We start from the raw sequence: 11,911 nt of genomic DNA, 5'->3' as shown, positions 1-11,911 counted from the left end.
TGGTGGGAATGTTGCTTTTATCGTCTCGTCAATGTTTGAGGGGCCCATTTTCTTTGGTAATAGCTTGCAAAGTGAAAATATGATCTCAGCCCTATCAAGAACACAATTAACTTACGTCAAGGTGAGTTACAACACTTTTCGTTAAGCTACCATTTCTTGACAAAGAATACCTCCAAATGGCAAAGGAAGCCCCTTTTTCCATTGTACGTGTGAGGTCGTCATTCGATATTTGACCGTGGTGACAAAGCGTGCTTCAATAAAGAAATCCTACCTCTGAAAAACATCAAGTTTCTGTTGACAAAAATCGATCACATTTGACTTTTCCACATAATCCATTATCATAAAAGCACTTTTTGTACCGATCAAAAACTCGAAAATACGTTCTTTCCGTGGTTTGAAATGGTGGCGAAACTCACCTGTCGAATGCAATTATCTCGTCTCGTTAGAAAGCCAGTCACTTGCCTCTCGTAAGTGAGTAGGTGGAACCTTTAATGACACTTCATTTTGTTAAAATGTCGACATTAAGAAACAACAAAGATGTGACATTCACCCGGGCATCATCAGCGTGGAACATGACTGGCAGCTTTTCCAAATTAGTGGAACCGAAATCGTGGCCAATTCAAGATGAGACCTTTCCCAGGCGGCGAATTCTGGCCAACAATGAATTCCGTTCGAGTTGAAATGGAACTGACATCAATGTGCCGTTTAATCGAGAATAGTAAGCGATGCATCTCCTCTGATTAAGTGAATGCAGAAGTGAAGGACCAACGAATGCTCTTGGCACCATCATTATGTACAGTGCCCTCAACCAGTCCATGTTGAACCAGATTCCATTTCGAATGCGTGAACACCACCCTTCGGCTAAAGAAGGCGATGATTGGATGCAACAGTTTCCTATACAGTAAATGCAATGTACGCCACCCTTTGAACCTCTCCTCATCTCAACGGGGATATGAAGAAAAAGTATTCAGACTTTCAGACATCTCGTGGGAATACGGGGAATAGAGTAATCCTTGTGAGATTGAGAGGTTTGGTATTCCTTTTTCCTTCGAGTCTTCACTTTACCCCCAAAGGTTGACTAATAAGTTATGACAGGCCTTGAAGTTGAGCTATCCGTAAGTTCGGGCCTTTGAAGGTGATTTACAGAAAGGCTCCGAAGGCTTCTTCAAACCAAAGACATTGATTTGACAAGTGGAGTCAATTGAAATCAAAGTAGCCTCTGTCAAGAGCTATTGACTAGTTACGTTTTATGATAAGATCTATCAAGAATTGTCCTGTTCCCCGACACATATAGAAAATGAATAACTAAGGCAGGAGATAACGTTGTTCCATTTGGAACAACATAGAAATATTTCATTCTGAAACTGCTATTGTATGTAAACGAATTGTCTGAATCAACTACGACGATTGTAAAGCACCCCAATGTAACAGTCATGTCTGACTTAAATAGAGGTAATGGCTATTATTGCAAATACGTCTCTGCCATGTATTGATTAACATTGGCACACCTCGATTGACATCCGGACAAAATAGAGCCTTAGATCCATTGGCATATTGACAAAGTTGAACACAGACCGTATCGTTTATTCACGCAAATATTGGACGTCTCATTGAAGGAGCGCATACCCAGCCAAAAAACACTCCATAGTCTGACTTTCGCAGACTCGTTTTGTACTAGCAATAATAATAGTAGCAACTAGATCGTTCTTTTTCCAACATATGTAGAGGTCGATAACATTGTCATGTTTCATGCAACGCCTTTCGCCTTTCTAGGGTATGTGGCTCAGCTCAAAAACATGCTCTTCATCTGACAAAGTTGCTTAAAGTTTTAGCACCATGATCGTTGCAGACACAAAGGTTCCACGAGAGCTCGAATCTCTGGTGAACACTGATTTTTTTTGTCAAATCATATGACATTCTTATTCAATTGCGAAGGAAGACAAAATTACGTTTAAAACACTTGGTTACGAGGACTTACGAGTCGTCCAGAGTTCGTAGGCCATTCTAGAAGGCCTGAAGCTCACCAAGGCTCTTCGTGACTACTTTATGGAGAACTAGTACTAACCTCATCTGGAAATGAACGGACTAGATGTGCTGCTTGGGCCTGCTGAGGAACCCAATCCAGTTCTCTTGAGAGCAAGATGGCGAGGGAACAAGCAAGCAAGCAAGCAAGCAGAAGCTAAAGACAGTCGACATAAAAAACAAATCGAGATGAAAAGTTTCATCATCATAATCAAACGAGAATGGAGACTCCTCTCCTCTGTTTCCCCGTCTAAGAAGAATTAAGTGTCATTTCCATGCAAAAGAATAGTGAAAAGACATCTGCAACATCAACGGACGGCGTCTTGTCTCTGGAAAGAAAACCAGCCCCCCCCCCCCTCCCCCCCAAAAAAAACTGGCTCGGCAATTTGAATGGCAGACAACATGGTGTGGACTGTAAAGATTAGTGTTATTCATCTTGTTGTGTTTTCCATCGTATTGCTATTAATTGAATGTCCAGTTTTCGATGCGCTAACCGAGAAAAGACCAAAAGACAGACTTGACTCATCAGGATTTCATGGGATCAGGTGAGTGGAGGGTTCTTTTACCATGGGCGTACAATCATGAAGACTCCTTTTTTTATGTTTGGAAACACGTTTCCAATGCCAGCTTTCAACCTTGCATTGATCCTGTAAAAACATATTGATCCAAGGATAAGTTCCCACGCATTGATTTTTATATCCACCCGTCGCCGGATTTGAAAGAGTCACAAAAAAGGGATTTGGAATGATGGTGGAGAACGTTGGCCTTCCTATTACTGCCGTAAGGTTTGGCTCATTTCCTTGACATCAGTTGTTAACTTTGGGGACAAGTTGGTTGGGAGGGAAATATCGGGTGGAAAAGCCAAAGAGAGACAGAGAGGAGGACGGAGAGAGGGAGGAGGGAAGGAAGGAAGGAAGGAAAGAAATAAAGAGGGAAGGAGCGAAGTAGGTAGGAACAACAATTGAAGACTTTTTATGTTCCATTCAAAAATCCTTTCACGTCCTGACAATCGGCTATGAACGATGGAATGGTCGGCAACGTGAAATAAAGTAGGAGAATGAGAGGGATTCGCCTTTGAATCTGTCCCACCACCATCCACTATCCAGGCATCCGCCCAACCTACCGATCGGGGGTTCCAAAGCCAGATGAAGAGTCTTCTGCCAATTTCTTTGTAGTTCCAGAGCAAACACAATATGGACCTCCGAGGCTCTCGATCACCTCCTTAGCCAGAATTAAAGCAGACCACAGACCTTCGATTTCAAGGCGGTTTCACTAACCAACAACCAATGCCAATTTCTGCACACTCTAATCTGTCTTAAACGTACTGATCTATGATCGGTCTTTATGGTCTGGGGAGAAAAATAGGAAAGGAGGATCGAATAGATCAGCTCTCCATTATGCACCAGCTCAGGTTAACTGTTCGGAGATGACCTTTGAAATGAGAATGAGTTGGGCGAAGCGAAAATGTTTTTAGTTGAATCTCATTTGCGACAGAGTCCATTATGCTAAGAAAAAGAACATGTAGTTGGAGGCTCGCTTCCAAACTACTTTTGTTGTTCCACTTGAAGAGTAAGTTGCAACTTACAAGCTCCTATCCCTATTTGAGTTTTATGATAAGGATCTCAGCTGATATGAAGTGTGACGCTGATGGTCCAGCAATTGTCTAACCTTTCTAATGTAGTTTGTCGTTGCCATTCAGAAAAATCAATAGTAATGATGTAATATAAAAAGCAGTTTGGGACGCGCCTGCTAGGCTAGTTCTTGGAACTAGAATAATCTACAACAACAAGAACGCTTCTTGTTTAGGGCGGACATGAAGTAAAAAAAGGTTATGTGCCATAAATATCCACGCAAGACACGTAGACGCCTTCTCAACAACCCTCAATTTATGACCATGATTCAGGGGAGCTAGTTTAGGCTTGACAAATCTGGAATCGTTCAGTCAAGTGTGTGAATGCTCATGAAACTGTGCTCACCGACATGTTTTTGAAAACACGCTTTGGCCACACTGAGTTTTGCTCTTTTACGAGACAAACCGCAGTTTTCGACATCACAGACACAAAATCCTAAAGCTGAGCAGGGAGAGGCAAATTAGAAATGCAAATCGTTTGGCATATGGAATTCAAAATGGCTCGTGAGACGCTAGAACCGAGAGAGTTTTATGCCAAACATGGAACAAATTGGGGGCTTTTCTAGTAGTAAAAGATCTGCCAAGTGATATGTTCGGGGGAGAAACATAGCTGGCTTATACAAACGTTATTCGTTTTACAAAATGATGTTTTTAATCTATTATATCTGTGTCTACAATAGTGGTATGTAGCACATTTACGGATTCGGTTTTAGGTGTAAATCCGTAGATGGATAACGTCAATACTACTGATTGGAAGTCCAATGAGGTCCACAATATAAACAAACAAACATTTTCTGTTAGACATTGCAGGGTAATTGGACTCAAATCGGTGATTTACGAGGCGTTCCAATTCGGTAACAAATTAAAGAACTGCCTGAAAAAAAAAACTGAGCCTCGTCATGTATGCGAGATGAAAGAGGGTCTTAGGCAAAATAGATACAGAAATCCGTTGCCGAAGCAATACGTTCCCGGAAAATCCTGGTCGCCATGTGCCAAAACGGCAAACATATTTGCTTTTATGACCTTGAGCGGCGCGTTTCCCATTCGACTCTCTTTAGCTCGCAAAAAACTAAAACGTGACCTTTTTCATCCTTTGCACAATTGGTGAGCGTCGTGTCCAAATACACCGAGAACCTAGACTAATAAACCCATGGGAAGGTTTTAATCCGGACATTCACACATGCATCATGGCAGAAATAAAAAAAAAACATGCATAACTCGTCCTCTAGGCCTTGTTGACATTACTCTGAAGAAGTTTCCTCGGCCTTGTTTTCTTCCACTTGGACAATTTTAGCAAGTACTGGCCAGGAAACTCTTCACTTCACAAGTCTGGTAGTTGTTTAAGGTATTAGAAAGCATTTGAGCAAACACTTAGCATACTCTAATCCCAAGCTTTATTCTTTTCCTCAGAGAAACAACAGAACAACGAAATCAGGTGTGAAGATATAACCGTGCCAAAGAAAATAGTCATAAGTCGCCCTATTCAAACAACACCCTGAAAGTGAGTAAAGGTCTATTTGAATATTTGCAGACGCAAAAGGACGTCAGGACAGCCTTCGTCATTCATGACTGTCATGAGGATGCCGGGAACAAATTGGTGTGGGCGAGGATCTCGTGCCGATCGTTTTGAGGATCTTGGAGCATTTGGAGCAGCGGATCGATGTTGCCGTCAACATGACTTGGAATGCCCGGCTCATATTCCACCCCTGGGCACAAAGTATGGATTGTACAATTGGAGAGTCTACCCCATGCTTCATTGCTCTTGTGACAATCGGTGAGAGGCAAAAATCCCGCAGGATGTTCTTTGTAGAGAATCTAGTACCTTTAGAGACCAAGGTTTCTCGGGAAAAGGATAGGAATAGCAGCCTTTACCGGTGTAACTGTTGTCGGTTTTTTAAATGTTTAAGAAATTGAAACTACGTTTCTACTTACTCATTCCATTTGCTTGATATCTAAATCAAACGTTCAATGGTTGGCTTTTTAAATGAATCAATGAAACCTACTTTATTCGGTTGAAAAAGTATTCATGGCCTTATAAGCAGAACAAAAGAAACATTTTCAATCATATTTGGCTTTGGCAACTGTTCTGACGTGGGAAAAGAAACCATGTTTGGGTATGAAAAAAGAACCGAAAGTGGTCCAAAAACTTGGACGGAAATAATACATGGGCTCACCTCACCCTAACGCAAAACATAGACCTATGGCATAAAGCCAAAGAGTCAAGAATAGGTGTTTACACCTACTCGGGATCTGCTGATGAACTTCAATTCCTTTTTGTGCGCAACGCTTCTTTATTATTTACTTGTAGTAATATATTTACTGATAGAGAGGGTCTATCTGTAACAGTTTAGCGTGACCAGTATGGTCTCTCTAGGTCTTGAACTTCTATGGAAGATCTCAAGATTTGGGTGAGGATCTAGGCTCTGATGAGAGCACACGTATTTTGTAACGTACACTGCGTATGTACTCGTATGGTAACCACAGAAAAAGAGAGTCACTTCATTAGTCCAATGTGCTCGTAACAATAACAAGAGCGAAAAGTTAGGAAAACTTTCTTGTCTTTGTTATGCAGTATGGCGTTTAGGCTTAAGAGCCAGAACATGTTGTAAGATGTCTTGCCATACGTAAAGATGTTCCGGGAACTGCCGAGCTTGCAATGGTTGTAGGCTCTAAGCTGTTTGCTATTGAGATTTAGCCTCTTAAAAACCTCGAAATGTCCCACTTTTGACCACAGCTTGGCTCGTTCCAAAACTGATCGATCAAAGCCTAAGAACATCGAACGTTTGTCACAACTAAATTTACTTGACATGTTCCAACAGTTTTTGTCTGCACTAAATCTAAGATGTGCCACAAGTTATTGAAGACGACCCCTATAATCTTATCAAGTCCTAATCTTCTAGGACAAGTCGAAACAGCACCTTATTGGTCCTTCTTCTAACAAGTCATCCAACTTTGTTGCTTTACAGGTTTCGGAGCTGTTTAAAAATGGCCAATACGGCAAGTGCAGATACGGTGGGTCGAATGTTTTTCAATGTGATCCGAACTCAGTGTTTTACCTTGACCCAACATCCCGTTTGCGTGGAACGAAGTTGGTGGGGCAACTGCATACAATACGAGGAACAACTTCAGGCTGTGAATAAAGCTCCCATTCCGTATTAGTGGAACTGACGAAGACCCTACCTATGGCGGATGCCTTTCATCAGAATATATTTGAGGCGTTTGTTTATACGAGATTTTGATTTTATTTTCGGGTGTTCATGAAGAGGTTCCCAAAGTCTCTTGACATTGAGGAGAGGAGAGACAAAATTTGAGGGCGTGAATTGTGCAACAGAAAAAGGGGGTGGGGATATCTTAGCGACATAAAGGGAGGATCGGAGATATTGGTAGCGTGTTTGGTAAAGTGGTTCTTTTTTTGTATGAGAATGACGATGAATGTGTAGAGATTAGAAGAAAGAGGAAAATAGAAAATATGGATCGATCAGGGTCACTTGCGAGCTTGCAGTGATCTTTAAGACCCTAGTGTTTGTTCGTCATTAAAAGTCTTACTTATACCTATTTTCTTCTTATATCTCTTTCGAGTTTCTTGTGCTTCTTTCCATTTCATATCATTTAATTTCCGGCTCATGAACACAGCGTTGTTTGGTACATTCGAGGGGTTTGGTGAGGGACGAGAAAACAGGAACGTGGAACAATGAATTGGACGTTATGAAACATTTTCTTAGTCGGGCTTTGAATTGACCGCGTGAATGTCTGAATGTGTGCGTGAATGTTTGTGTGTTGAGTGTGACAGGGTTCGAGTTTTGTTTGACGAGCTAAATCAAGAGTATAAAAAAGTCAAAAATGACGTGATGGCACACCCAATCCGCAATGGCACAAGTTAAAGTTGAAAGAGGGGATGGTATTCAAAACAAGACGAAGCTGGAGGAGAAGAAAGGGCCGGGCGGCTAATAATGCCCTTAAGAGAGAGGGGGGGGGTCAGTGGGCGTGGCAGAAGCGAAAACAAACAAACAAACAAGTAATGAGGATGCAAAGAGATTCTTAGATGTGGTAGTGTGTGCGTGTGTGGGTAGAGAGTATGGCACTTCTTTGTTCAAAAAAACAACAACACATAAGGATGATGATGATAAAGAGGTTGATGTTGGTCAGATCACCAAAGGAATCAATGGGCGAGTAAAATCAAGCTCGAAAACACTTTAGCTTGGGGGGAGTTTATCACAACATTGTTATTGTCGAGGCACTTGGTGGAGAGTAGTAATGTAATATTCTTTTTTTTTCGTAAAGGAATCACTGGGTTTGAAGTTGGCAATTTGAACCTTCATGAAGCAACGAGTCTCGTTCCAATTCTGTCCTTTCCTCTCTCTCTCTCTCTCTTTCTCGCACTCCGTTCTCCCTCTTTGTGGTATTTCTGGCATTTATGAACTTCCACTTGAGATGAGGTCACTCGATGCTTTCAAGAGTTTCACTGCCGTCCAACAAGAGTTTAAAATTTACACATTAGTGTCACGCCGTCGACTGGAAACCATGCTGGGTCCGCCTCCTCCACCCCCACCGCGTCGTTGTCGATTGGGAGCTTGAGGCCCTTGATCGTTGGACTGTCGCGGGTCTGTGAACATAAATCGAGATGGCGGGGACCGTAATGGAACCGTCTCGTCATCTTCATCGACCCAATGTCCGTCTTCAGGGTCACCATCGGTGCCGGGTACGGCGAACTCCAGACTCCCGTCTTGCTCAGCTTGAAGGAGACGATGAGCCGCTTGGTCAAACTCCTCGGGAGTCATATCCATGGCTTCTTGCATTTCTCGAGACGCGGCACGGACAAATTCTGGATCACAATACTTTCCCAGGCCTTGATCGCGTAGAACCTAAGAACATTCGTGTTTAAAGCATAATGTCTTTAAATATCCAGGAGGGAAAAGAACTCACCCTTCCGACCAAGTTCTCAGCCGAGCCAGCAATTGGAAGCCCTTGCTTCCGGTCACTTGGACTGCTTGGCACAGATTTCGAGAGTGAGCCCGGGGGCGCGGAATCACCATTGGCTAAAAGAGGAAGCGGATCATAATCTCAGTGCTACTTACACTTTAGAATGCGACACCCAGGGTAAGTTTGTTGGTTAATGTGTGAGTAGTACACATACAGATATGACAATCATGACAGGGTCGACCACTCCTTTGAGCTACCAAGATGCCTTTTTTGAAGAAAGGAAAAACCATTTGGCACGAAACCATGTGGGTGATCAAATAATCATGAACCGTCTAAGACAAATAGTGAGTGTTTTGGTTAAGCGACGAGCCACACACAGAGAGCAATACCGTAGAGTGTGCCCAGTGAAAATGGAAGGAAGCAAAATGAACACGTTATGGAAAAGTACGCAAAACAGTGAATGGTGATGAAACAAAGGCTGAAATTGACACACAAGCCTAAGGTCCATTGGACGGATGGCTGAAATATGATTTTAGAGGTGCAAGTCGTTGGCGGTCGTTAGTTTATCATTAGGCATATCATTGAGTGTTGGGCTTTGCAAGTGGGTTTGGGCAGGGGAGGGGCACCCGGCAGCTGGTCTGGAAGCAATGGAACACTCGTCGCAAAAGTAAGGTGAAGTGGGATGTGGCAGTGGAGTAGCAATAGTAGTACACACGCATGCAGGGCCTATTGATTAAGGGTATTATCATTTATTTTTGGCAGCAATGGCCATGGTTTAGTTGATGCATGGTTTAGAACTATGGTGGCTGGTAGGTAGGTAGGAATGTAGGTTGGCTGGATAAATGGTTGATGAACATACTAAGCGTTCATGTTATCAAACTTGAGGGTTCCTCTTGGCTCTGGGTGACTCCCCATAAAAGCTTGGAGACTTTTAAAACTACGTCTGCAAACCAGATATCTGAACCATCTCAAGGTGAATGCACCTTTTAGAAGAGCATGTAAGGGCAGATGCATCTTAGGGGTGTACGGAGACATCGAAAATAAGCAATTTGTTTTGGTTCTGGATCACGAAGAAATGAAAAAAGAAAACAATGAGAGAAAAGTAGAGAGATAGCTAGAGAGAGAGAAAGAGAGAGAGAGAGGAGTAGCGTAGTATAAAAAGAGTTTGTTGTTGTAGAAGTAGTACATCCAGGCATTCCGAGGAACAGGTAGTAGCAGTAGTAGGAAGGGGAGCTTGGCCCACGAGACCTAGGTGCGAGTACATAGCCTAACCTGGATAAGGTACCAATGAAGGAGCAGCGGAATTCGAAAAGTAGGAAGCAAACTTTTCCGGATGAGATCTGGACAAAGGCATTAGCGCCAGACTTCCGGCATACACCGTACGACCCGAATATGGATTCGGTGCTCGGAGGAGCATCTGAGGGGTCCAAGTGTCCCCATTGGGAGATATGCCTACAATGGCCATGGCTTGAGCCGACAGGTGTCGGATCCCATGGGAAATATGCGGTAGCTCCTCGAGATCGTCCTCGAGCTCCTCCTCCAAGGACGACGATTGTCTCTGAAGGCACTTGAAGGAATGGGCCGAGGCCGACTTCACCACAACCACCGTCGTGGCCTTCTTCGGTCTCAACGTGGAGATCCGATTCAGGCCCGAGTGGCTGTACGAGTTTGTGGGACGGGATCGGGGAAGGAACTCAAAGGTCTGATTTTGCGAAAGCGGCCGGGCCGCGGAACTGGTGCGGCCAAACTCAAAACGAAGGGCATTGGTTAGGGTGGGACTAAAGGGGGGAGTGGGGTCTTCACTGTTTGAGGAGAGATGACTCTCACATGCCCTGGGCTCTCCGTCGTCGACGCTAGAATGTGAAGGCGAGCAATGGGTCAACGCCGAAAGTCGCGTTTTGAACCGGTTAGAACCAACCCCAAAAGGGGTTGGTCTATGCAGAAAAAGAGAACGAGTGAAAATGGCGAATGGCGAATAGCCTGAGTAACGACAGTGCAAGAGATTTGAAGCTCCCGATTTTAGTGACATGGATGGTTGAGGGCCAACTCTTTAACATCATCAGAGGATGTAATAGGAGTAGTGAGAAGTGTCTATCAATGTTGGTTGATTTGTTAGCCTGGTTCAAAGAGGGTAGGGGTGGGAAAAATATGTTTTTGTTAAAATAAAGCCTCAATCAGTAACTAGGTTGAACATTAACCAGAGATTTGTGAGAGTTAGGACTGAGATTGGCAAAGAAAGACAACACCACACAGGTTGAGAAAGTGCCGAAAGATGGGGATGATTTGTCGTTTCATCTTTGTTATCATCGCGTATTAGTGGTGGTTTTTGTTTGCAGAGAAGGAGGAAGTAGTTGTTTTGATAAGACGCCTTAAGCAAAAGATGAAAAGATAGTGGTGATGGAGAGCCAAAGAGTTGCTTAAATCAAGTTAGTAAGTTCACAAACACGAAAAGCTCCGGACTCCTTTTGTTTTAGCTGGGTTAAGAATGTTGAATTCAGGGTTACGAAAAAGAGTCCGGGAAGATCACACCTCTCTCCAGGTTAATGGCAACCTTCGTGTACCCTCGACCTACCATTGTAATAGGGGTGCAAATATTGATAATCAGCCCTGAAAAAATTAAAGATGGTTGATTTAGGAGTTTTATGCCAGTCTTGTCAGTGGCGGATCAGTTTAGGCTTTTCAGCTAATTGCTAGAAAAGCTGTCCAAGCAATTACTGTATTCACGATAGCGATTTAACTTCGACTGGAATCGGTCAAGCCTTTTTTTAAAGTAAAGTCGGGAGTGCTGATCAAGCACATTCATGAGGAGGAACACTGATTCGTGGGGGGTGCTCAAGTGCTCTGACATTTGCTGCATTTAAGGACAGTGGCAATTGTGCCTAAGCTTGTCTTATTTGAGATCTTAGTGGATCTCTTTTGGTTAAGGATGCGCTTTTTAGATACGCCTACCTATATCCTAAAGGAGGCAATAAAGAAGATTTCACCGGATCTTCCAAAATGAGAGAATTTTTTTGATTATTTTGGAGAACAGTCTGTAAGAGCTGTGGGAGGAACTGTTTCTGCCTTTCTTTCGTTCCAGGAAACATGTGATAAAAGATTGACAAAAGGGACTGGTTCGTTGTAAGAATGGGAGACACCTATTAAAAATAGTAGGCCTTACCTGGAATGATCTTGAGAGTCCCCATTGGCCAGCTTGACAGGACGCATCTGAATATTGGCCGGGTCAGTGGGGAAATCCCTAAAATTGAAATTATTAATAAAAACTAACTGCTCGCTCAAAACTCGTCACCCTGACCACGTGGCTCTTACTCGTCAGGCATTTTTCTGAATGAATTTTGT

The 11,911-nt window shown here is 43.1% G+C and overlaps 2 protein-coding genes across 13 annotated transcripts in view; one reads left to right on the top strand and one right to left on the bottom strand.

The window, feature by feature from the left end:
• The first annotated feature begins 2,150 nt into the window (after positions 1-2,150).
• On the top strand, positions 2,151-6,878 carry LOC131887105 (acidic phospholipase A2 PA4-like). Its single transcript, XM_059235628.1, has 3 exons — positions 2,151-2,567; positions 5,184-5,426; positions 6,619-6,878. The coding sequence occupies exons 1-3, from the start codon at positions 2,413-2,415 to the stop codon at positions 6,809-6,811; spliced, it is 591 nt and encodes a 196-aa protein (XP_059091611.1). The 5' UTR covers positions 2,151-2,412; the 3' UTR covers positions 6,812-6,878.
• LOC131887102 (muscle calcium channel subunit alpha-1-like) overlaps positions 6,871-11,911 on the bottom strand; it is a 37,134-nt gene continuing 32,093 nt past the window's right edge. For all 12 annotated transcript variants that reach the window (XM_059235615.1, XM_059235616.1, XM_059235618.1 and 9 more), the window contains 4 exons: positions 11,733-11,810; positions 9,845-10,425; positions 8,576-8,688; positions 6,871-8,514 (listed from right to left, as the gene is read on the bottom strand). In XM_059235615.1, coding sequence (XP_059091598.1) covers positions 8,140-8,514; positions 8,576-8,688; positions 9,845-10,425; positions 11,733-11,810 — 1,147 coding nt within the window. In that variant the 3' untranslated portion in view covers positions 6,871-8,139. The remainder of the gene's footprint in view (positions 8,515-8,575; positions 8,689-9,844; positions 10,426-11,732; positions 11,811-11,911) is intronic.

The sequence above is a fragment of the Tigriopus californicus genome, chromosome 9 (assembly GCF_007210705.1).
Source record: "Tigriopus californicus strain San Diego chromosome 9, Tcal_SD_v2.1, whole genome shotgun sequence".
Lineage (NCBI taxonomy): Eukaryota > Metazoa > Arthropoda > Copepoda > Harpacticoida > Harpacticidae > Tigriopus > Tigriopus californicus.
The sequence above is the reverse complement of the archived record's forward strand: the minus strand, read 5'-3'. Positions and strand labels throughout refer to the sequence as shown.

What these genes read in the sequence shown, in the direction of transcription:
- LOC131887105 (XM_059235628.1), top strand. Translation starts at nt 2,413, where the DNA reads ATGGCAGACAACATGGTGTGGACTGTAAAGATTAGTGTTATTCATCTT. An exon ending in TCAGGATTTCATGGGATCAG is followed by an intron (nt 2,568 to 5,183) that starts GTGAGTGGAGGG and finishes GAATATTTGCAG; the next exon opens with ACGCAAAAGGACGTCAGGAC. An exon ending in CATTGCTCTTGTGACAATCG is followed by an intron (nt 5,427 to 6,618) that starts GTGAGAGGCAAA and finishes GTTGCTTTACAG; the next exon opens with GTTTCGGAGCTGTTTAAAAA.